The sequence below is a fragment of the Pseudophryne corroboree genome, chromosome 1 (genome assembly GCF_028390025.1).
Source record: "Pseudophryne corroboree isolate aPseCor3 chromosome 1, aPseCor3.hap2, whole genome shotgun sequence".
Taxonomy (NCBI): Eukaryota; Metazoa; Chordata; class Amphibia; order Anura; family Myobatrachidae; genus Pseudophryne; species Pseudophryne corroboree.
Genome location: NC_086444.1, coordinates 173,374,559 through 173,400,699, shown reverse-complemented (window position 1 = coordinate 173,400,699; position 26,141 = coordinate 173,374,559). Strand labels below are relative to the sequence as shown.

Sequence of the window (26,141 nt, the reverse complement as noted above, 5' to 3'; positions counted from 1 at the left end):
ATATAACCATTCTTTTCTTTGAGGATGAAATAGGAGGATGCAGCTTCCATGAGATTGCTTAGATGTGGGTGTACGATAGAGAATATATATATATATATATATATATATATATATATATATATATATATATATAAAACCTGCCCTATATCACAGCCAGCTTGGGATGCAAGACTATTTGATCTGATAGCAGTTCTATTTTATGAACTAAAGTCTGCTGAAAATCAAGCACTGTGGGAAAAAAACAACAAATATTTTATTTACATAAATAGTTTAGTGCAGAACTTTACATAAACTACATTTCACATTAAATGTATGCCTACTTGCAATAAAGATACTGTATAAAGACATCTGTGACTTTATAGCAACGGTGAACATGGGCAGTAAAAAAGGAAATGCAAAGAAATGTTTCAACCTGGCTCCATTGTGTACTGATGTTCTTGCACTTCAAGTGAAAATAAGTTGCTTTTCTGACCTATAAAATGTATAAATGAAGCTAGGCCGTGTACATTTACATATGAAGACTTCTGTGAAGAAAAGGTCTCTTTTAAATAGGTATAGTCTAGGCACACTAGTAGGCAGCTGGTGCAGGCAGAAGTCCTATGAATGGCTGACGTCAGTAAGCTCAGTCACTGTCAAACTCTTCTATCTTCATATCTTCATCTTCCATAACTGCCTGGGCTGCAATAGGCTGAGGTTGGCTGGTTGGGAGATCAGATTCCCCTCCTTGGCTGGAAGGCAGTATGCTTGCACCAGACCCTTCTTTACTCTTACTGCTTTCTTTTATGCTTTGTATATCATTTGTGTCCTCTTCATCACCACTGTCAGGCACACCGGTGTCCTTGTCAGTGAGCGCTTCCAGCCTCATCCTGAAAAGCATTATAATACAAATAAAGCACAGAGTAATACAATCATGAATGAAGGGGACAAATGATTGTGTCGTATTATATGAATTCTTTTTGATAATCAATTGTGTTTTTATGACATCTGTGTTTTAAAGTGAATTTAAAATAAAAAAAAATTGTGCAGTTTCCGAGTAGCTCCAGACCTACTCAGCGCTTGCGATCACTTCAGACTGTTCCGTTCCTGGTTTGACGTCACGAACACGCCCTGTGCTCGCCCAGCCACGCCTGCGTTTTTCCTGGCACGCCTGCGTTTTTTCGAACACTCCCTGAAAACGGTCAGTGGACACCCAGAAACGCCAACTTCATGTCAATCACTCTGCGGCCAGCAGTGCGACTGAAAAGCTTCGCTAGACCTTGTGTGACACTACATCATTCGTTGTAATAGTACGACGCGCGTGCGCATTGCGCTGCATATGCAGAAGTGCCGTATTTTTTGCCTGATCACTGCGCAGCGAACGAAAGCTGCTAGCGATCAACTTGGAATGACCACCCAATAGCAATCATCTTCTATCACAAACTGCAAACACCACCTTCTGTAGACCATAACAATTGCTAAGAGCTTAGTCAGTGGGGTTTAGTATGATTTTCAGGCAGCAAGTAGACAGACAGCGGCATCCCAGCAGCGGGGCGAGCGCAGAGTCCTCTTGCAGGCTTGACACGCTACGTGCTCGCTGCACTCGCCATAGGTTCTATTTCCACTCTATGGGTGTAGTGGACACCCACCAGTGGGAATAGTCATGTTAATTTGCCGTCTGCCGGGATCCTGACAGACGGCAAATTAAACGTATACCAGTCAGTGATTAGTCACATTACCTTCCAAAATGTCTCTTTAAGGGAAGTCTGCCAACATCCTGGATAAATGCAATTTGTGCTGGAGAAAAACATAACAGATAAAATAAAATCTTATTAAACAGGAATAAAAATTAGACATATCGATCGTCTATTATTCTAGCCTGGTAACTGCTAAATCAAGGCTACGGGGCATAATAATTACAATCTGCATCTCAGATGCAGATGGGAAGTGATATAATGGTCCAAATTCGCAGTGCGATAATTGAATACATTGCAAGGATGTATCAATTATCGTATGCAGGGACAGAGCTTGTGAGAACGCGCTGTCCCTGTGAATACTCCACCTAAACTTTTCATGGTATTTTTCAGAGTGTAACCATGCAAACACCGCCGGCTACCATAACCCATTCCCCTGCGAAGTTTACACTTACCTGCACCCAGAAATTGTGCTAGTTGAACTCCAGTCATATGGTTTCCTGTGCTGCTGCTGTGACCCCTGCACTTTGCAGCATCTCAGCTCACTTTGCTGATCAGATGACCAGGGTTACAGCAGCAGCACAGGAACAGATAACTAAAGCGCACCGATTCCAAATCCCTGGTATTTTAATTAATTTATTTTTTACACTGATCAGCCTGTGTGTCTATCAGATACTGATGACAGAGGCCAGACACAAAGCACAGCCTTCACTGCCAGCAAGCAGAGAACGCTGTGCAGGAGATGAGAAACCAGAGGGAAGCGCAGAATAACGCTATCTCAAGATAGTGTTATCACGGGGCACCCTCCTGTATTTTTTTTTATATTTTAATTAATTGTTTTAGTAAATTCGTACAGATCGCATTTCCCATTACAAGTATTGCAAATGTGATGTGCTAACCAAAAAAAAATAGATATAAAAAATACGATATTATAGGGCTTGGAGGAGAATGTTGTGAATTTTTATCCAATTGCTCTTTAGTACATTTAGGCGATGTTAAAATATAGGTTGAGTATCCCATATCCAAATATTCCGAAAAACTGAATTTTGTGTGAGACTGAGATAGTGAAACCTTTGTTATCTGATTGCTCAATGTACACAAACTTTAATACAGAAAATTATTCAAAATAAGAAGAGTTATGGTAGACTTACTATTGTTAACTCTCTTTCTGCGAGAAACATTGGTTCCACAGGAAAACATCGGGGTGTAGAGTGGATCTTGATCCAGAGGCACCAACAACCTAATGACCCATACACACGGTGAGATTCGGTCTATGCCCGATTATCACTATGCGACAGGGGCTAGGTCGGCACATAGTCAGTATCGCAAGCACATAATGAATGTGCTTGTGATACCGACTATGGCCCTCATTCCGAGTTGATCGTAGCTGTGCTAAGTTTAGCACAGCTATGATCCTTAACTCAGACATGCGGGGGGACGCTCAGCATGTCAGTGCCGGCCCCCCCCCGCACAAATACAAAAGCATCGCACAGAGGCGATGCCTTTGTATTTGAGGAGTAACTCCCGGCCAGCGCAGCTCCTGCGGCTGGCCGGGAGTTACTCGTCGCTCCCGCTGGCCGCAGCGGCTCCGTGACACGTCACGCAGCCGCCACGCCCCGCCCCCCCCGAACGGTCCGGCCACGCCTGCGTTGGCCGGACCGTTCCCCCTAAACGGCGGCTAAACGCCACCGTTCAGCCCCCTCCCGCCCAGCGACCTCCTCTGTCTCAGAGGCGATCGCTAGGCAACGATGACTGCCATGCGCTGGTGCACTGCGGCGCCGGCGCATGCGCAGTTCCGACCCGATCGCACGGCTGCGATAGTCTATAGAGATAGTCAGAATTGACTTGCCTGCACAGTCTATCTATTCTTGCGATGCCGACCGCACGGGACCGCGCATCGGCATCGAATCGGGATCGCAAGGTGAAAGTCTTCACTAACTTTTCTTACGATTTTGACTATATAGTCAAAATCGTAAGTAAAAATCTCACCAGGTGTACACACCTTAAAGCTTTAGGCTGTCCCAGGATGCATTGGGGCCTCCTATATAAATCCCGCCTCCAGGCACTGGAGCTCAGTTTCGAACCATTCAAATGCAGGAGCAGGCAAGAGAAAAGGCAGATGTTAGTAACATAGAACCACATTCTCACGACAGGAGAAGGTACCAACAGCTAATGCCATACAAACCCACAGCAAGGTGGGCGCCCTGTGGAACCAATGTACCTCGCAGAAAGAGTTACATTGGTTTCCACAGGAAAACATCGGGGGATGTCCTAAAGCAGTTCCTGAAGTGAGGGGACGTGCCTTAGCGGGTATAAGAACCCGGCATCCAAAGGAAGCATCCCGGGAGGTGGAAATTTCAAAGCATAAAACCTAATAGATGTGTTCACTGAGGACCACGTAGCTGCCTTGCACATTGTTCTTCAGACGCGCTGCCCAAGAAGGTCCAACAGACCGAGTAGAATGGGCTTTAATAGCAGCAGGAGCTGGGAGTCCAGCCTGCACATAAGCTTGTGCAATCACCATTCTATTCTATCTGGCCAAGTGTTTGCTTATTCGCAGGCCAGCCACATATGTGGAAACCTGATAGAGGCAGTCCTCTCCACATAAATACAGAGAACCCTTACCACAACCAAAGAACGCTCTTTGGAAGACAGGTCTGAAGAGATTTATAAAAAGGCTGGAACCACATCTCTTGGTTAAGGTGAAAAGATGACACCTACTCAGGTAAATATCCCGGTCGAGTTCATCAACAGGAACTTGGCCGTGAACCATTTAAGGTCCGCCAACTCAAGAGGTTCAAATGTAGACTCTTGCAGGGCTTTCGGTACAACAATCAATTCCCATGGAGCCACAAGAGGGACATAGGGAGGCTGAATCCTAAGTAAGCCCTGAGTGAAAGTATGAACGTCAGGTATAGACACAATTTTCCTCTGAAACCATACCAACAAGGCAGATTTATGAACCTTGAGGGTGGCCAGACAAAGACCTGGGTCAAGGCCTCAGTGCAGAAAAGCCAGGATTCTGGACGTTCTGATTCGATATACATCATAATTCTTATCAGCACACCAGGTGAAGTAAGAATTCCAGACCCTGTAATAAATCCGGACAGATGCCGGTTTCCGGGCTTTCAACATAGTCTGGATAACCGCCTCGGAAAATCCTTTGGCCCTCTGGAATGATGCTTCAAGAGCCACACCGTCAAAGCTAGTCTTGGCAAAGTCTGGGGAGACACAAGAGCCCTGTACGAGAAGGTCCGGGTGCTGAGGAAGTAGAAGGGGTGTCTCTGTCGATAGACCCTGCAGGTCTGAAGAACCACTGCCATTGAGGCCACGCTGGAGCGATTAGAAGTAGTAATCCTCCTTCTTGCTTGAACTTCCTTATCACCCTGGGCAGGAGTGACACCGGAGGGGACACGTAGGGCAGCCGAAAGTTCCATGGAACCGCCAATGCATACATGAACACTGCTTGAGGATCCCTGGTCCTTGATCCGAAGACCGGAACCTTGTGATCATGTCGAGACGCCATGAGGTCTACATCAAGTAGACACCACATGTCCACTAGGAGTCGAAAGACTTCTGGATGAAGACTCCACTCTCCAGCGTGCACGTCCTAGTGACTGATGAAATCCGCTTCCCAGTTCAGGACACACGGAATGAACACTGCCGATATGGCTGGCAGAGGGCGTTCCGCCCAATAAAGGATCTTTGACACTTCCATTATTGCCATGCAGCCTCGAGTGCCGCGATGATGGTTAATGTATGCCACAGAGGTAGCGTTGTCTGATCGTACTTGAACAAGCCTCTTCTCTACTAGAGGTAGGGCGAAAAATAGTGCATTGAACACTGTCCTCAGCTCCAGAATATTTATTAGAAGGAGTGATTCCTCCTTGATCCAATGACCTTGAAATTAGTGTTGCTCCCACACCGCTCCCCATCCCCTCAACAGGCTCCCGTAGTAAGCGGAATCCAGCCAGGAACCCAGAAGGGACAGCCCCTGTTTTTGCTGGTCCTTGATTCACCAGGTCAACAACAGGCACACCTCCGGAGTCTAAGAGATCATGTGAAATTTGATCCAATGAGGCAGGCCATCCTATTTGTACAGGATTAACCTGTATAGTGGGCGGGAATTAAATTAAGCGTACTCTACCATGTCGAATGCCGATACCATCAGGCCAAGTACTTGCATCGCCAAGTGTAAAGACACTCTAGGACAACTGAGGAAGCATCTTATCCTGTCCGGAATCTTCAAGACTTTTTCTGGAGACAACACCAGTCTTCTGACTGCGTGTGTCCAGGATTGACCCCCCAGGTGCACCATGCTCTGACCTGGGACCAGCGAGGACTTCTTCCATTTGATAAGCCACCCGTGGGCTTGCAGGAATGTTACCTTCAGTTGCAGATGACAGAGGAGTACTTCGTGGGAATTTGCCAGAATCATCAGGTCGTCTAGATACAGCAGGATGCTGACTCCCTGGCAATGGAGACGAGCTGTCATAACAGCCATGACCTTGTGAAGATCCGAGGATACGTAGCCAGTCCAAATGGCAGAGTCTGGAAATGGAATGGAGGTTGCCATTAGCAAACCGCAGAAACTGCTAGTGGGATATGGCAAAAGGTATATGCAGGTATGCATCCTGTATATCCAGGGATACCATATAATCTCCGGGTTCCCGAGCCAGTACAATGGAGCGCAGTGTTTCCATATGAAACTTGGACACTCTCACAAACTTGTTTAAAGATTTGTGATTTAGTATAGGCTGGAAGGACCCACTGAGTTTCGGGACAGAAACAGGGTCGAATATTAACCTCTGCCTCTCTGGGACTGAGGTACCGGCACAATCACAGTTTGTAGAGTTTGCACCTTTAACGGATCCAAAAGGAGGGCCGTAGTTGCAAAACTGGCAAAGGTAACATCTCTTGAACGAGACAGAATACCCGTGAGAGACAACTTCCAGTACCCATGCATCTGAAGTAGTCTTTAACCAATCTGGGTGAACTGTAGAAGTCGGCCTCCCACCCTGGGAACCCCCAGAGGGAGGCCCACCCCATCATGCAACAAGCTTGTCATGTTTTTAAGCAGGCTGACGGGCTGCCCAGGATTGTTTTGCCATGGGCTTTCTGGTTTTGGGAGCACGAGATTGTCTCGGGTATGCCTTACCTTTTGCATTCCTTTGAGGCCGAAAGGAACGAAAAGTGGTACCTATTTCCTTCTGTGCAGAAGGATTAGTAGTGGGGAGAAAAGCCATCATAGTGGCTGCTATTTCAGACACTATTTTGTTTAGGTCTTCCACAAACATGAGGTCCCCAGTAAATGGGAGTACCTCCAAAGTCCACTTTCCATGACCTCAACCACAGTATGCGGCGAGCCAGGACAGACGTAGTCAACGCCTTGGCTGCCAATACACCCGCCTCAGAGGACGCCTCCTGAACGTAATAGGTGGCGGTGGTATTGTGAGACAGGTAGTGTATGGCATTGTCAGATATATCCTCGGGCAGCTCTTCCTCTAATGCCTGAACCCACACCTCAATACCTTTTGCAGCCCAGGAGGCAGCTATAGCAGGTATATGAATGGCTCCAGTGAAGGAGTATACAAACTTCAGGCATCCCTCCACACGCTTATCTGTCAGTTCCTTCTGTGAGGTGACAGTGGTGACAGGCAGAGAGAATGATACCACAAGGCGGGTGACGTGAGAATCAACCAACGGTGGAGTTTCCCATTGTTATATAACTCTGCAGGGAGAGGATAGCGAGCCAAGGCCCATTTTGGCAGAGGGAATTTCCTCCCCTATTAGACCAGGGTTCCCGTTTGATGTCCACAAAATGATCAGAATGGGGTAATATAATTTTAACCACCTTCTACTGTTTAAACTTATCAGTTTTCTTTGCCACAGTAGTGGAATCCTCCTCTATGAAGGAAATGCTATTAGCATCCACTAAGGCAGGGACATCAATCTGCGAGGGAGAATCCTCATCAGTACACAGGATTCAGTGTCTAACAGGACCATATGCTCCCCCTCCTCTTCAGTTGAAACACCAGAGAGGATTTTGGATTGCGAGGAGGAAGCTGCCCGCTTTGAGGACCCAGAAACACGGAAGTGGCCTGGTGTAGGTTTTCTGTCTAACCAAAGACGGATATATTGCTGCAGTTGGTTAGACAATTATTCCACCCAAGGCGGTTTAACCATGGACAATATTATGTGCAGAGCACCGGTGGTCCCATAGAGGCACTATGCTTTCCACCAGTGTACCCAGTAGGTTGGTGAACGCAGCCCAGAGTGCTCCATTGCAGGAGCTGCAGGCTGACTGGGAGGCATATGACCTTAGTACACAGATAGTCATATAACACTTCCCCCTCTGGTAAATCCCTGGAGCATGCTCTGCATGATGCAGGAACTTCCACTGTTTTACTGCCCTTTCTGTTAGACATTATGTGAGAATGCAACAGCAGAGCGACCAAGTACTATATTGGCAGAAAGTGCAACACCTGCGAATAAATCTGGTAATATGTTACTGAGTACACAGTAGACTATACGTATTGGACAAATACTGTGGCGCACTATATTAGCAGACCGAGACGCACCTAGCCTCTTAGGGTACAGAATATAGTGACCGTTATATCTGGGAAACACTGAGTGTGAAACCACACAGCAAGACCGTAGGTATATATCTGAATACTCGCACAATATATTCTGTCACAGGTACACTCTTTAACTAATGCGGTCTTCATAAAGACAGGTAGAATACTCAAGTGTTTGTAAAGTCACAGCGCTGTATACAGGCAGCTTTACAAGGGAGACCTTACCCTGCAATCCCAGAGCCAGTAGCAACTATGTTCAAAAGATGGCGCCCAGCGTCTCTGTCAGGGAATGAAGGAGAAAGTGAGGCAGCTCCAGGGCGGGAAAATCTACTCCGAGATGGCGCCCTGGGCCAGGGGAAGGGCTACAGGTCAAGTGCCGGTTCCCCTATGCTGGACTTCCACCGCCGGTACTACAGAGTCTTATTAAATGGGGCGTTCATACACCCAACCTGTACACTTACGCCCTGGCGGTCTAGTGGAGTACCTGCTCGGTGACAGTGTCCAAGCCAGCAAAGCGACCCGTCTCCCTAGGTCGCGGACAGAACGCGATTTAATGGCAGGTCCCACCTGGGGGATCCTCTTACCTCCTCCTCGTAGCAGCCATGTGGTCCAGGAGAGCGGTCTGCGACTGTGTGCCTAAGCCGGAGCGTCGCCGCCACAAGTACCTGGGAACAAAGCCACGGGAGTATGCAATGCCGCTTGGGAGGTAATGGAACTACAGCGCTGAAGTGTCTCCTGACATACAGCGCTGACAGCCCAGTTGAAGAAATCTTCTTAGAAAAGCTTTTTCAGGGCTGCCCAGTGCAGCCCTCCTGTTAGGTGACCTGCTGCTGCAGGCACCAACTCGAAACTGAGCTCCAGTGCCTGGAGGCGGGATTTATAGAGGAGGACCCAATGTAACCTGGGACAGCCTTTAGCCTGTTGGTGCCTCTGGATCAAGACCTACTCTACACACCGATGATTTACTGTGGAAACCAATGTATCCTGCTGCAGAAATTGTATTAAATGACCTTCAGGCTGTGTGTATAAGGTGTATATGAAACAAATGAATTGTGTGTATGTATACAAACTTTGTTTAATGCACGAATTTATTAAAAATATTGGCAAAAATTACCTTCAGGCTGTGTGTATAAGGAATATATGAATCATAAATGCATTCTGTGCTTAGACTTAGGTCCCATCGCCATGATATCTCATTATGGTATACAAATATTCCAAAATACGGAAAAATCCGATATCCAAAATACTTCTGGTCCCAAGCATTTTGGATATGGGATACTCAACCTGTATTGTGAAAAAAATATTGATAAATATGGCCGTAAGCCACCTGAGGAGTCACTGCAAGAGCAAAAAAATGCATATTATGTGGCCACTTTGTTAGGTACACCTTTCTAGTATTGGGTAGGATCCCATTTGGCCCCAGAACAGTCTTTGTGTCATAGATTCCCCATTGTGAAATAATGGCATCACATAGCTGCTGCAGATTTGTTGGCTGCAAATCTAATATTCCACCACAATTTTGGATTGAGATCTGGTGACTGTGGAGGCCATTGTAGTACAGTGTTCTCAATGTCGTGGTCAGAGAACCAGCCTGAGAAGACTTATACTTTGTGACATGCTGCATTATACTGTTGGAAGTAGCAATTAGATTAATGCATCATTTGTATAACGAGATTTATGGTAAGAACTTACCGTTGTTAAATCTGTTTCTGCGAGGTACACTGGGTTCCACAGGGAATAACATTGGGGTGTAGAGTAGGATCTTCTTGATCCGAGGCACCAACAAGCTAAAAGCTTTGACTATTCCCAGAATGCATAGTGCCGCCTCCTCTATAACCCCGCCTCCGTGCACAGGAGCTCAGTTTTGTTAACCAGCCCAATGCAGTAGCAGGTAAAAGACGACAACCGTTAGTAGCCACATACACCACATTCTCACGACAGGAGAAGGTGTCAGCGGCTAATGCCATACAAACCCAAAGAAGCGAAGTGCGTCAGGGTGGGCGCCCTGTGGAACCCAGTGTACCTCGCAGAAAGATTTTTAACAACGGTAAGTTCTTACCATAAATCTCGTTTTCTGCAGCGGGTTACACTGGGTTCAACAGGGAATGACATCGGGATGTCCTAAAGAAGTTCCTCATGGGAGGGGACGCACTGTAGCGGGCACAAGAACCCGGCGTCCAAAGGAAGCATCCTGGGAGGCGGATGTATCAAAAGGCATAGAACCTTATGAACGTGTTCACTGAGGACCACGTAGCTGCCTTGCACAATAGTTCAAGGGTCACACCACGGTGGGCCGCCCAAGAAGGTCCAACAGACCGAGTAGAATGGGCTTAGATGGTAGCAGGAGCTGGAAGGCCAGCCTGTACATAAGCATGTGCAATCACCATTCTAATCCATATGGCCAAGGTCTGCTTGTTAGCAGGCCAGCCACGTTTGTGAAAACCAAACAGAACAAAGAGAGAGAATCAGACTTCCTGATGGGAGCTGTCCTCTTCACAAAGATACGGACAGCCCGTACCACATCCAAAGACCGCTCTTTGGAAGACAATCCAGGAGAGACAATCTCCTGATTAAGGTGGAAAGAAGACACCACCTTAGGTAGGTACCCAGGACGTGTCCTAAGAACCACTCGGTCATGGTGAAAAATCAGATAGGGGGACCTACAAGACAAGGCACCCAAATCCGACACCCGTCTAGCAGAGGCAATAGCCAGTAGAAACAATACCTTAAGGGAAAGCCACTTAAGATTTGCAGATTCAAGAGGCTCAAACGGAGACCCCTGTAATGCCTCTAGAACCACCAACAGATCCCAAGGAGCCACAAACAGGATGTAAGGAGGTTGAATCCGTAACACACCCTGAGTGAATGTATGAACATCAGGCAAAGTGGCAATTTTTCTCTGAAACCAAACCGACAAGGCAGAAATATGAACCTTGATGGAGGCCAGACAAAGGCCCAAGTCCAGGCCCTGTTGTAGAAAGGCCAAAAGTTTGGCCGTACTAAACTTGTAAGCGTCATGATTGTTAAATGTGCACCAAGCAAAGTAAGGATTCCAGACCCTATGGTAAATCTGAGCAGAAGCCGGTTTACGGGCCTTCAACATAGTCTGAATGACCTCCTCAGAAAAACCCTTGGCCCTTAGTACGGAAGCTTCAAGAGCAATGCCATCAAAGCCAGATGGGCCAAATCCTGGTAAACACAAAGGCCCTGAACGAAGAGGTCTGGGCATTGTGGAAGCAGAAGAGGACGATCTAATAAGAGACCCTGAAGGTCTGAGAACCAATGCCGTCTGGGCCACGCTGGAGCGATCAGAAGTAGGATTCCTCCTTCTTGCTTGAACTTCCTTATTACTCTGGGCAGAAGTGACACCGGAGGGAACACGTATGGCAGCCGAAAGTTCCATGGAATTGCAAGAGCATCCACGAACGCTGCTTGAGGATCCCTTGTCCTTGCTCTGAAGACCAGAACCTTGTGATTGTGTCGAGACGCCATCAGGTCTACATCTGGGAGACCCCACTTGTCCACTAGGAGTTGAAATACTTCTGGAAGGAGGCTCCACTCTCCGGCGTGTACATCCTGACGACTGAGGAAGTCCGCTTCCCTGCTTAGGACTCCCGGAATGAACACTGCCGATATACTTGGCAGATGGCGTTCTGCCCACTGAAGAATTCTGGATACTTCCCTCATTGCCATGCAGCTTCGAGTGCCGCCTTGATGATATATGTACGCCACCGTGGTGGCGTTGTCTGACTGTACTTGAACAGGTCTGTTCTGGATTAAATGTTGGCCAAGTTCAGAGCATTGAACACCACCCGCAGTTCCAGAATGTTTAATCGGGAGAAGAGACTCCTCCTTGGTCCACCGACCCTGAAGGGAGTGTTGTTCCAACACCGCGCCCCAACACCTCAGACTGGCATCCGTCGTCAGAAGGACCAAGTTGGAGATCCAGAAGGGACGACCCCTGCTCAATCGTTGGTCCTGAAGCCACCAGCTCAGTGACAGACGGACCTCCTAGGACAGGATCATGTGAGACCTGATCCCGTGGGGGAGGCCGTCCCACTTGGCAAGAATCAATTTCTGTAGAGGGCGGGAATGGAACCGAGCGTACTCCACCATGTCAAAAGCCGACACCATGAGACCTAGCACTTGCATCGCCGAATGTAATCGACACTTGCGGACAAGATAGGAAGCATCGAATCCGGTCCTGAAGTTTCAGGACCTTCTCCTGAGACAAGAACAACCGCTGATTGTGAGTGTCTAACAACGCCCCCAGGTGCACCATGCTCTGAGCATGGACCAGGGAAGATTTCTTCCAGTTGATGAGTCACCCGTAGGCTTGCAGAAACTGGAGCATCAGTTCCAAATGGCGTAGGAGAATTTCTGGGGAATTCACCAGGATCAATAAGTCGTCCAGATACGGGAGGATCCTGACCCCTTGACGGCGCAGTACAGCCATCATTACTGCCATGACTTGGTGAAGACCCGCGGGGCCGTGGTCAAGCCAAAAGGTAACGCCCGAAATTGGTAATGGAGGTTGCCAACAGCAAACTGTATGTCCAGGAAGACCATATAATCCCCAGGTTCCAAGGCCAGAACAATAGAGCGAAGAGGTTGAGAATGGGCGGAGAGGACCCATTCGGTTTCGGGACTAGGAATAGCGGTGAATAGTACCCCTTGCCTCTCTGAGCCAGAGGCACCTGTACTACCACTCCTGTATCCAGGAGGGACTGTACCACCGAATGGAGAGTTTTTGCCTTCATCTGATCCGAAGGGACGTCTGTCAGGCAAAATCGATGAGGGGGACGATTCTTGAAGGATACGGCGTAACCTCGAGTGACGACTTCCCGTACCCAGGCATTGGAAGTGGTCTTCAACCATTCCTGGGTAAACCCTAGAAGTCGGCCTCCCACCCTGGGATCCCCCAGAGGGAGGCCCGCCCCGTCATGCAGCAGGCTTGTCAGTTTTGGAAGCAGGCCGACGGGCAGCCCAGGCCCGTTTAAGTTTGGGCTAAGCCGCTTTGGAAGTGCGAGCCTGTTTCGGGTACGCTTGACCTTTTGCTTTACCTGAAGGACAAAGGAGCGAAAGGGAGTACTCTTAGCCTTCGGTACCGAAGGAGCAGTACTAGGTAGACACGCTGTTTTAGCAGAAGCTAAGTCAGCCACTATCTTGTTGAGGTCCTCTCCAAAAAGGGAGCACCTCCAGGGTTTTCTTAGAGTCCAGATCCACCGTCCAGGACCGTAACCAGAGAATCCGGCGAGCCAAAATGGACGTAGTAGAAGCCTAGGCTGCCAGAATACCGGCATCAGAAGCCGCCTCCTTAATGTAATGAGATGCTGTGACAATATATGAGAGACATTGTCTAGCATTATCGGAAAAGTTGGATGGCAGCTTTGCTTCCACCTCCTGAGCCCACGCTTCAATAGCCTCTGCAGCCCATGTCGCTGCAATAGTGGGCTGATGCACAGCACCTGCCAGGGTGTAAATCGCTTTTAAACAACCCTCCAAAAGCTTATCCGTCGGTTCTTTCAGAGAAGTGACCGTAGTTACAGGCAGAGCTGAGGATACCACCAGCCGCGTCACTTGCGAATCCACTGGCGGGGGTGTTTCCCAATTTTTACTTAGCTCCGCAGCGAGGGGATAGCGAGCCAGCATCTTCTTGTAAGGTGTGAATTTCTTTCCTGGATTTTCCCAGGATTCCTGACGTATTTCAACTAAATGGTCAGAATGAGGTAAAACTTGTTTAATAACTTTCTGACGTTTAAATCTGTCCGGTTTCTTAGAGGTAGCATCAGGCTCTGGGTCATCAGAATTAGCCTGATAGCCTCCAATAAGTCAGGAACATCCACCTGAGAGACCGACTCCCAATCAGAATTATCTGGATCGGTGTCTGTGGGGTCAGTATATACGCCTTCTTCATCAGACGAGGTGTCTGGGACGTGGGGGGATTGTGAGGAAGTAATGGCCCGCTTAGAGGACCCCTTGGTCTTAGGCGAGCGAGGGTTAGACGTCTGTTTAGTCAGTGAGTGGTTCAATTGCTGCAACTAAGTGGACAGTTGATCTGCCCATGGCGGATTAACCGCAGGGACCATAAGCGGTTGTAACGGCACAGGGGGTCCCACAGGGGGCGTAAGTCTAGTTACCAGCGTACTTAACGTTGTGGAGAAAGTAGCCCAAGGTGGGTCGTTATGAACCCCCATTGCTACAGTTCCACTGGGGGGTAGGGAACCCCCAGAACTTGAACCCTCTGCTGCTATGTTTTCCTCTAATATGTCTGCAGCGTCACCACCATGCAATGTGGGATCAGCCCCAGCTCCCCTTGTAGCCGACATGTTTGAAAGCTCAATTCACGGGCAACCCAGTACAATATCAGCAGCCTAATACCTTAACAAGAACCCCCTGTCAGGGTATCAGCACAAACAGAGAATTCAAGAGGTATATGGTGACTGAAAATAACAGAGAAAAATACATAGTAAGTATATCCTGTGAAACACCTATATTAAACAATAACCCTGACGCACTAAGCCCCCTTCAGGGTACAGAATATAGGGATAGCAATCTGAGTGAGATACACGAAATGGAAGTCACGCAGCAGCTATATGCACACACACAGAGAGTCACATGTACAATGCAGAAATTATGACATGCAATAAAATTGCACTGGACTAGCAATACAAAGCAGTACTAAGTACAGCTATATAATCAATAGAAATATCAATGCACAGTAAATACTGGATGTATATCACAGGGTACTTGTACTAAATAACCCTGACTAAATGCACTGCTTCTTAACTAACACTGTCAGCAGACATGTAGAATACTTAAGTGTCCTGTAAAATGCACAGTGCTGACATGCAGGCGGCTTTACAGAGGAGGATTTGCCCAAACAGTCCCAGGATCAGCTCAGCTTGTGGTAATGGCGCCCAAACGCTGACAGGGAGTGAGGGAGTGAGAGAGATGCAGCTCCAGGGCAGGAACATTTACTCTAAATGGCGCCCTGGGGGAGGGTCTACAGGTCAAAGCCTTATTCCCTTGCTGGGCTTCACCACCGGGTTCTGTGGGCTATGTGACAAACGGTTTTTAGTAAAACCGACCTGTGCCTTTGCCCTGGTGGTCTAGTGGGGTCCCTGTACTACCACAGTGTCCACGCCAGCATGTGTGGCCAGCCTCCCACCGGATCGCAGTTTCCGGCAGGTCCCGCATGGGGGACCCTCTTACCTCCGCCCTAAGTGCGGCCACGCGATCCTGGAGAGCTGCGGTAGGGTGAGTGACTGACTGAAGCAAACCGGAGCCTCCACTGTAAGTACCCGGCAACCAGGGCGCGGGAGTATACAGTGCCGCTGAGGGAGGTGATGGAGCTGCAGCAGGTGATGTCTGACTGACATCTAACACTCGCAGTGTCTCTGCTGCTGCCCTTGAAGTCTTCAGATTTCACTTTAAAAAGCTCTTCTGAGGGCTGCTGGAGCAGCCCTACCTGTTGTATGCCTGCACTGCATGGCACCAACTACAAAACTGAGCTCCTGTGCACAGAGGCTGGGATATAGAGGAGGCGGCGCTATGCATTCTGGGAACAGTCAAAGTTTTAGCCTGTTGGCGCCTCGGATCAAGATCCTACTCTACACCCCAATGTTATTCCCTGTGGAACCCAGTATACCCCGCTGCAGAAATTAAATATTCACCACACCATTACACCAAAACCAGCATAAACCGTTAATACAATGCAGGATGGATTTATGTTATGCCAAATTCGGACCCAAAAAAATCTACATTAGTTTAGGGGGTGTATTTCCAACCTTCACCTGTCCTGTTCTTATGAGCCTGTAGCCTGAGTTTCCAGTGGAACCCGCTGTAATCTGTTGCTGTAGCCCTTCATTTCAAAGTTAATCAGGCTATGCTTTCAGAGACATGCTTCTGTATACCACTGTTGTTACCCAGTGTTATTTTAGTAAATGTCACCATCCTGTCAGCTTGAGCAAGTCTGGCTATTTCATCACTTTAACCAGGTATTTTAACGCACTTGATTTTTTTTGTTTTGCTCAAGAGTCTCTGTAAACTTTCGGGTTCTAAGACACTCCAACCATCTGCCTGGCACTGACAATCATTCCACAGTCAAAGTGACTCAGATCACATTTCTACTCCATTCTGTTTTTTGGCCTGATCAACAACTGAACCTCTTGACCATGATGGCTTGCTTTTATAGATTGAACTGCTGCCACAGGATTGTCTGATTAGATATCAACGAGAAAGTGTACATGGTATACTAATAAAGTGGCCACCGCTGTATTTATCATTGTTTATTTATCTTTTCCATACAACTAAACCTTATCTACACACAAATGATAAGATATATCACAGCAGACTTCAGATATTGATCTTGTAGTTAAAAATATTTGTTAAGGGCCATGTAAATTGAAACATACTTGGACTCTGCAATTTTAGTTTATTAGATGTAGTATTTTGCTGTTGCTCCTCCTACTAAAATGGTTAGTCAGTTTAAATAATCTTCATTAATCACAGTAATAATAGCTGTAGATAAAGTGCACGTGGAGTAACAAATACTGTTTGATTTGCTTTGAAGCTTGGATTTTGGGATAAAACAGAGATCCTCTCCACCCCCCCCCCCCCCCCCCCACCCCCGTTCCCTTTTACACATGCATCTATAAGCTGGGATTTCTGCATGTGTCAAGGGAAACAACCCGGGTCCACAACCCTTCTCCCGACCAGGGTCATTGAGCGTAGAGCTTACTAGACCCGGCAAATTCCAGGGTCACATGTCTGAAAGCGGCATTGGGGAAATTTAATTAGCTACAAACTGCAGTTTTCACTGTAAAATAGAGATTTTATTGTGACCCGCAATAAGCCCCTATCTAAATGTCCACAATAAATTACAGACGATAATTCTCCATAGGTTTATTACAAATTTCACTTCACTACTTCTGATCAGCTGATAAGCTTGGGGATAATCCCTATGTTAAAAGATAAAAACTTTAAGATTTGGTTTATAACCCTTGGGACACCCCGATGGGGGGTCTAATTGGGCACTGAGAAATTTTAATTATTTTCATTGGCCAATAAGGATGTCATTTTTGGGGTGAAAAAATGCATAATGGTGGAAATTGGGGTACAAGGTATGGGCCAGGTATATTGGAGTGCTCTATGAGTGGGACAATGGATTTTAGGCTTGCAGGTGGGAGCAATCATCAAATATTTTGGAGGCGGCTTAAAATGACCCAAATATATACTTATTTTTATGTACCCCCAATGTAACTTGAGCACTTATTTTGCTGAAAAACACTCGTTTTCAATCTTTTTTTTTTTTAAATGTAATTTTTTTAAAAATTTTTTTGAAAAATGCATATAATAGTAATATGACCCAATTTAAGTGCTCCAAATATTTTTATTATGACCACTACTATACTCCCATACTGTTTTCTTAGATGGTTTTTTTTGGGGTACAGGATAGACTTCCCCATTTTCTCCTACACTTTTTTCTGGTTTTGAAAGCAAGAATTATTGCAAGTATCCAGTTTGTGAATTTGCATCTGAATACTGCGATTGCACAAACCCGAGATAAGCAGCTTTTTTGCTGTCGTTAAATAACTGGCTAACTGAATTCCCCCCTATGGGGATATTCAATTCCAGACGAAGTCATCCGTCCAGCCGAATAAGCGCAGCAATAGCCGTTAATTACAGCAGCTCAATATCACACAAAAGTGTTCGCATACCTGTAGGGTAAGCGAGTACTTTTGAGCAAATCTGGCATTTTGCCGGACGGGCAAAGGATGAAAGATGCGGTGCTGTTGCCGGCATTTAAACGTCGCGGCAATGGCAGCTGGCACCCTTTGTTTGGAATTGACTTGTTACCTGTAAGCTAAGTGCTAGTGATTGGCCTGGAATTGTATCAAAGCAAGTAACATGCTTCAGCCACATTTAGTGAGTTTTTAATGGGCATGTGATGGATGTACAAGGAAAAAGGGTATATAAGGGTCGATTCAATTAGTTGTGAGCCCGATCTCATCCCAGACTTATGCATTTTTGTACGTAGCCATATGGGACTGTGAACAAAAATCCACGAGTCCGGAGGTACCATAAAATAGGATTTTAATACCTACCGGTAAATCCTTTTCTCTTAGTCCGTAGAGGATGCTGGGGATGCTTCAAGAACCATGGGGTATAGACGGGATCCGCAGGAGACATGGGCACACTATAAGACTTTGAATGGGTGTGAACTGGCTCCTCCCTCTATGCCCCTCCTCCAGACTCCAGTTATAGGAACTGTGCCCAGGGAGACGGACATTTTGAGGAAAAGGATTTATTTAATTATTCTAAACTAAGGCGAGATACATACCAGCTCACACCACTAACACGCCGTACAACATGGCATTCAACAACAACGCATGCAACTGCATGACCAACAACAGTCGCAGATTGACTGAACTCAACGCAACATGAGCGTAACTATAACCAAACTGCAGACACAGCCCGCACTGGGACGGGCGCCCAGCATCCTCTACGGACTAAGAGAAAAGGATTTACCGGTAGGTATTAAAATCTTATTTTCTCATACGTCCTAGAGGATGCTGGGGATGCTTCAAGAACCATGGGGTTTATACCAAAGCTCTAGAACGGGCTGGATAGTGCGGACGACTCTGCAGCACCGATTGACCAAACAAGAGGCCCTCCTCAGCCAGGGTATCAAACTTGTAAAACTTTGCAAAGGTGTTTGAACCCGACCAAGTAGCAGCTCGGCAAAGTTGTAACGCCGAGACTCCCCGGGCAGCCGCCCAGGATGAACCCACCATTCTTGTAGAATGGGCTTTTACCGATTTCGGTAACTGCAATCCTGCCGTAGAATGAGCCTGCTGAATCGTATTACAAATCCAGTGCGCAATAGTCTGCTTAGAAGCAGGAGCCCCAATCTTGTTGGGAGCCCACAGGACAAACAGAGCCTCTGTTTTCCTAATCTGTGCCGTTCTGGCGACATAGATCTTCAAAGCTCTGACCACATCTAGAGACTTAGACTCCGCCAAGGCGTCAGTGGTCACAGGCACCACAATTGCTTGGTTAACATGAAATGATGAAACAACTTTTGGCAGAAATTGCGGACGAGTTCTCAACTCCACTCTATCAGCATGGAAAACCAAATAGGGCCTTTTGTTAGACAAAGCCGCCAACTCAGACACTCGCCTTGCAGACGCTAAGGCCAACAACATGACCACTTTCCAAGTAAGGAATTTTAACTTAACCTTGCGCAAAGGTTCAAACCAATGTGATTGCAAGAAGTGCAACACCACATTAAGGTCCCAAGGTGCCACAAAAGGAGGTTGGATGTGCAGCACGCCTTTTACGAAGGTCTGAACTTCTGGAAGGGAGGCTAATTCTTTTTGAAAAAAAAGATTGACAAGGTCGAAATCTGTACTTTAATACAGCCTAACTTTAGGCCCACATCCACACCTGCTTGCAGGAAATGGAGCAAACGCCCCAGGTGAAATTCTTCCGTAGAAGCCTTCTTGGATTCACACCAAGACACACATTTCCTCCAAATACGGTGGTAATGCTTCGCCGTTACTTCTTTTCTAGCCTGAAGAAGTGTAGGAATGACTTCACTGGAAATACCCTTTTGGGCTAGGATTTGGCGTTCAACCGCCATGCCGTCAAACGCAGCCGCGGTAAGTCCTGATACACGCACGGCCCCTGTTGTAACCGGTCCTCCCAAAGAGGAAGAGGCCAGGGATCTTCTACGAGTAACTCCCGAAGGTCTGGATACCAGGCCCTTTTTGGCCAATCCGGAACAATGAGGATCGCCTGAACCCTTGTTCTTCTTATAATTTTTATCACCTTTGGAATGAGTGGAAGTGGAGGGAACACATATACTGACGGAAACACCCACGGCGTCACTAGGGCGTCCACCGCTATCGCTTGAGGGTCCCTTGACCCGGAACAATATCTCTGAAGTTTCTTGTTGAGGCGGGACGCCATCATGTCCACTTGAGGAACTCCCCAACGCCTTGTCACTTCTGCAAAGACCTCTTGATGAAGACCCCACTCTCCTGGATGGAGATCGTGTCTGCTGAGGAAGTCTGCTTCCCAGTTGTCCACTTCTGGAATGAAGACCGCTGACAGAGCGCTGGCATGTTTTTCCGCCCAGCGAAGAATCTTCGTGGCCTCGGCCATTGACGCTCTGCTCTTTGTTCCGCCCTAGCGGTTTATGTACGCCACTGCTGTCACGTTTTCTGACTGAATCAAGACCGGCAGGCCTCGAAGAAGATGTTCTGCTTGCAGTATGCCGATGTAGACAGCTCTTAATTCCAGAATGTTTATGTGTAGACAAGCTTCCTGGCTCGACCACTTTCCCTGAAAGTTTCTTCCCTGCGTGACTGCTCCCCAGCCTCGGAGGCTTGCATGTGTGGTCACCAGGATCCAATCCTGAATCCCGAACCTGCGTCCCTCAAGAAGGTGAGAACTGTGCAGCCACCACAGAAGGGAAATCCTGGTCCTGGGAGATAGAATTATTTTCCGGTGCATGTCCAGGTGAGAACCGGACCACTGGTCCAACAGGTTTCATTGAAACACCCTGGCATGGAACCTGCCATACGGGATGGCCTCGTAGGCCACCAGCATCTTCCCCAGCAACCGAGTGCAGTGAAGAAGAGACACCCTTGCTGGTTTCAGAATCTGTTTTACCATGTTCTGTATTTCCTGAGCTTTTTCCACTGGAAGAAAAACTCTCTGCAATTCCGTATCCAGAATCATACCCAGGAACGACAGCCGTGTCATTGGATCCAACTGTGATTTTGGCAAATTTAGGAGCCAACCGTGTTGTTGCAGAATCGTCAGTGAAAGGGCAACATTCTTCAACAATTGTTCCTTGGGCCTCGCCTTTATGAGGAGATCGTCCAAGTACGGGATAATTGTGATTCCCTGCTTACGCAGGAGAACCATCATTTCCACCATTACTTTGGTGAAAATCCTCGGAGCCGTGGACAGCTCAAACGGCAACGTCTGAAATTGGTTATGACAATCCTGCACAGCAAATCTCAGGTAAGCCTGATGTGGACGATATATGGGGACATGTAAGTAGGCATCTTTTATGTCGACCGACACCATAAAATCTCCCTCCTCCAAACTGTAGATCACTGCTCGTAGAGATTTCATCTTGAATTTGAATTTTTTTGAGAAAGAAATTGAGGGATGTTAGGTTTAGAATCGGTCTGACTGAGCCATCCGGCTTCGGGACCACAAACAGGCTCGAATAAAAGCCTTCCCCCTGTTGAGCCGGGGGTACCGTGACAATCACTTTTGACACAACTTTAGTATCGCAGCGCTTACTATCTCCCTTTCTGGAAGAGAAGCTGGCAAGGCCGATTTGAAAAAAATCGGTAAGGGGGCACATCTTGAAACTCTAACTTGTACCCTTGGGTTATTATTTCCAATATCCAAGGATCCAGATCCGAGTGTACCCAGACCTGACTGATGAGTCGGAGACGTGCCTCCACCGTTGCGGACTCCCGCAGAGGAGCCCCAGCGTCATGCGGTGGATTTGGTAGAAGCCGGAGAGGACTTCTGCTCTTGGGAACTTGCCACAGCCTGTGACCTTTTTCCCCTTCCTCTCGCAGCAAGGAAGGAGGACCCTCGTCCTTTTATGAATTTATTGGTCCGAAAGGACTGCATCTGATAGTGGGGTGTTTTCTTCTGTTGTGCCAGAACATAAGGTAAAAATGACGACTTATCCGTAGTAGCCGTAGACACCAGGTCAATGAGGCCGTCGCCAAACAAGACCCTACCGTTAAACGGTAGAGACTCCATCGCCTTCTTAGAGTCAGCATCAGCATTCCATTGATGAATCCACAACGCTCTTCTCGCTGAGACTGCCGTGGCATTGGCCCTTGATCCCAGAAGGCCATTATCCCTCACAGCTTCTTTTAAATATGCTGCAGCGTCCCTGATGTGACCCAGAGTCAAAAGCACACTATCCCTGTCTAGGGTATCTACCTCAGATGATAAGTTATCTGCCCACCTTTCAATAGCGCTACTCACCCATACCGCAGCAACGGCAGGCCTGAGTAGCGCCCGCGTAGCGACATAAATGAATTTTAGTGCATTTTCCTGCTTATGATCCGCAGGATCTTTTAGGGCTGCCGTGTCAGGGGACGGGAACGCCACCTTTTTGGAAAGACGCGATAAAGCTTTGTCTACCGTGGGGATTGACTCCCACCTTTCCCTATCCCCAGCAGGGAACGGATATGCCACTAAAATTCTTTTGGGAACATGAATCCTTTTGTCAGGATTTTCCCAAGCTTTTTCAAAAAGTGCGTTCAGTTCATGAGAGGGAGCAAACGTTACCTCCGGTTTCTTTCCTTTATACATACAGACCCTTGTATCAGGAACAGCAGGGTCCTCAGTGATATGTAATACTTCCTTTATCGCCATAATCATGTACTGAATACTCTTAGCCAGTTTCGGATGTAATCTGGCATCACTATAGTCGACACTGGAATCAGAGTCCGTGTCTGTATCTGTATCAGTTATCTGGGTAAATGCACGTTTCTGTGACCCCGAAGGGGTCTGGGCCTGTGACAAAGCATCTTCCATGGATTTCCTCCATGTCTGGTTTTTGGACTCAGATTTATCAAATCTCTTAGCCAACTTAGTCACATTTGCATTTAAAACACTCAACATATTCACCCAATCATCCGTCGGCGGTGCCGACACTGCCACTCTCACAGAATTGTCTGTCCCCACTCCAGCCTTCTCCTGGGACGAGCATTCAGCCTCAGACATGTCGACACATACACGTACCAACAGCCACAACCACACTGGGGCTATAGGAGACAGACCCACAATAAAGCCTGCCAGAGAGACACAGAGAGAGTTCTGCCAGCTCACACCCAGCGCCTATCCCGGTACTGAAGCCAGCACAAGACTGCCCAGACCTGCTAGCGCTTTTTACATATAATAACCAAATCACTAGTGCCCCCCCCCCCCATTTTGCACTTTGTTACTTGCACAGCAGTGTGGAGGTCAGGGCCAGCGTCTCTGCAGCCTTCTGTGAAGAGAAAAATGGCGCTGGTCAGAGCTGTGCTAAGCCCCGCCCACTACATGGAAGCTTCAGTCCCGCTCAAAATTCTTTATACTGGCGGGGGTCCCTTAACTAGAGCCTGGGCACTGTTATGTGTATTGCCAGTGGTGTCTGAGGTCCCCCATGCTGCCCAGGGCGCCCCTCCTGCGCCCTGCACCCTGCAGTGCCGTGATCTGTGTGGGAGCATGGTGCGCAGCGCGGCCGCTGCGCGTTACCTCAAACGCGTCTTCTGCCGTCACGGAAGTCTTCTGATCTTCTCATACTTACCAGGCTTCTGTCTTCTGGCTCTGTGAGGGGAGTGACGGCGCGGCCCGGGAACAAGCAGCTAGGCGTACCAAGTGATCGAACCCTCTGGAGCTAATGGTGTCCAGTAGCCAAAGAAGCAGAGCCCTTAAACTTATAAGAAGTAGGTCTGCTTCTCTCCCCTCAGTCCCACGATGCAGGGAGCCTGTTGCCAGCAGGTCTCCCTGAAAATAATAAACCTAATAAAGTCTTTTCCTGAGAAGCTCTGGAGAGCTCCTCAGTGTGCATCCAGTCTCACTGGGCACAGAATCTAACTGGAGTTATGGAGGGGCATAGAGGGAGGAGCCAGTTCACACCCATTCAAAGTCTTATAGTGTGCCCATGTCTCCTGCGGATCCAGTCTATACCCCATGGTTCTTGAAGCATCCCCAGCATCCTCTAGGACGTATGAGAAATGTCAATAGCCGCACTTATTCGCGGCTGCAAGCAATCTGCATCTAATTGAATCAACCCCATAGTGCTTAGGATTTCAGTGTTTGGGATGGTAATAATAAACGTTATAATGAGGTACTGAAGGTTGTTGTGAAAAGAAGTGAGGGGAACTTCTAGTTATGCCACACACAACTGCATTCTAGGAAGAAAGTGTGTCAAAACAACATATGAAGTATCACTGAAAAATACACATTTTTTTTTATAAAAGGAACCAGCTGCAGTGCCCAACAGTCAAGACATTGTATTCTGATGACTGTTTTACTACAAAGTTTAGGGAGGTGATAGTTTGACTTGCGCAGTACACCAAAGTAACGAAAGTGTCCTAAAGCTCAGGGAGAACAGAAACCCTTGGAGCGGAAATGCAAACCGTAATGCAAGTGTCCTTGGAGAGCTCAGGGAGGACAGAAACCTCACGCGGAACAGAAGGGCAAATCATAATGCAAGTGCCCTATGGATAGCTCAGGGAGGACAGAAACACTTCATGGAGCAGAAGGGTAGAAACTTGTGGACAGAACATGATCTTTGAAGAAATTAATGGGATCATATTGGTGATACTACAAAGTAGTAAAATAAAGGATTTGAGCATACAATTGAGGACCCAGCTAGCTCATAATACATTTGCATTTCACATTTTTACAAAGGAACAACACAGATAAGTGTACCTTGGTTTCTCAGCGGGTTCGTCAATTTAGCCAGATATGGGATGACCTGGGTTTGAAGGCACAGTGGTGAGGAACAGAAGATGGAAAATAGCTCTCTTGCGGCATGGGAATTTTCCTGGTACTGCAAGCCAGAAAAACAATGAAAAGGAAGAATTATATTGCCCCTGATTTGTTCAAAGTAAACTATCTCCTAGGTCAATCTTTGTTTCAAGAGGATATATACAGCGGAATTATGCAATTAGCATTACATTTCATGACTTGCAAACACAAATGTGGAACATAGTGTATATTAGTTGTAAACACATTTGAAATACAGATGTGCCCTCATACACTATTGCCGCAGTCGTGCCAAACTACCCTTCTCAGCACAACAGGTCCTGTGCGTATATTTGTTTGCGGCGTTTCTTTTGCTCAAATGTGCACCTTAGGTGCAATCCAATTTGATATGTGACACTTGACCATCTGTGTGCGAATAAGTGTGAATCTGTATACAAATTGCTACGATGCAGTGGCAGATTTTTTCTTTACTCCAAGTTCCATTGTGCTCAACTGCGACTTTGTACTTATTTATAACTAATTCCTGTGTGGTCAAAGTCACAGCCTGGTGTTTCTAGTACAGACTGAGTGGTGTTTTACTGCATCTCTGGTGCGAATAAGATGCCAATTCAAATAAAAAGTCGCTTTGCTACACCACTTGGTGTGGCTCACTCGTGCCAGGCGTATTGAAGCTTGGTGTATAAGGGCACATCTGTAGCATGAAAATCATTCCATAATAGCTGAATAAACAGTATCATAGTGCTGTGCAAAGGGTACATTTTGCGATCTAAGGGCTAATTTATATTAAACACTGTCACTGTGTTAAAGTGTTGGGTAAAACAATTTAACATGCATTTATATTTTTATATGAAAAAAAACGAAACCTATAGACTGTGGGGTCTACGTACGAAGTCTCGGAAAGAGATAAAGTGGCCGGAGATTAAGTACCAGCCAGCCAGCTCCTAACTGCTATGTCTTAGGCTGTGTTAGACAATGATATTTAGGAGCAAACTAGCTTGTTCTTTATTGCTCTCAAAGGCCTAGAACATAGACTCGTTATTCTTTTAGTTAAGACTTCAGAAGTGCATTTAAAAGGTTAGAAAGCATTTCTGAAGCCCCTCTAGAGCCCCTCGGAGAGTCCAGCATCAGCAGCTGAGTACTTTTTGTCTCTGAAATAATACTGCTATGTGAATGATCTTGAGCTGCGCTGGGTGGACTTTCTAGGCGCACCAGTGCAAAACCGAGGCGACTTGCAGGGTGCAACCAGAGTTTGTAATAAATGAGCCAAGCAAAATGAAATCATTCTGTAGCTTCAATCTATGGGAGTGATTCAGAGCTGATCATAGATGTGCTAAAAATAGCACATCTACGATCACAATCTCTG

General features: G+C 47.1%; 1 protein-coding gene across 3 annotated transcripts in view; it reads right to left on the bottom strand.

The window, feature by feature from the left end:
• Nucleotides 1–235: 235 nt before the first annotated feature.
• The window catches only part of RAD17 (RAD17 checkpoint clamp loader component), a 102,636-nt gene continuing 76,730 nt past the window's right edge, over nucleotides 236–26,141 (bottom strand). For all 3 annotated transcript variants that reach the window (XM_063963901.1, XM_063963900.1, XM_063963903.1), the window contains exons 15-17: nucleotides 24,722–24,842; nucleotides 1,716–1,773; nucleotides 236–866 (exon numbers count right to left, since the gene is read on the bottom strand). In XM_063963901.1, the coding sequence (XP_063819971.1) occupies nucleotides 623–866; nucleotides 1,716–1,773; nucleotides 24,722–24,842 (423 nt within the window). In that variant the 3' untranslated portion in view covers nucleotides 236–622. The remainder of the gene's footprint in view (nucleotides 867–1,715; nucleotides 1,774–24,721; nucleotides 24,843–26,141) is intronic.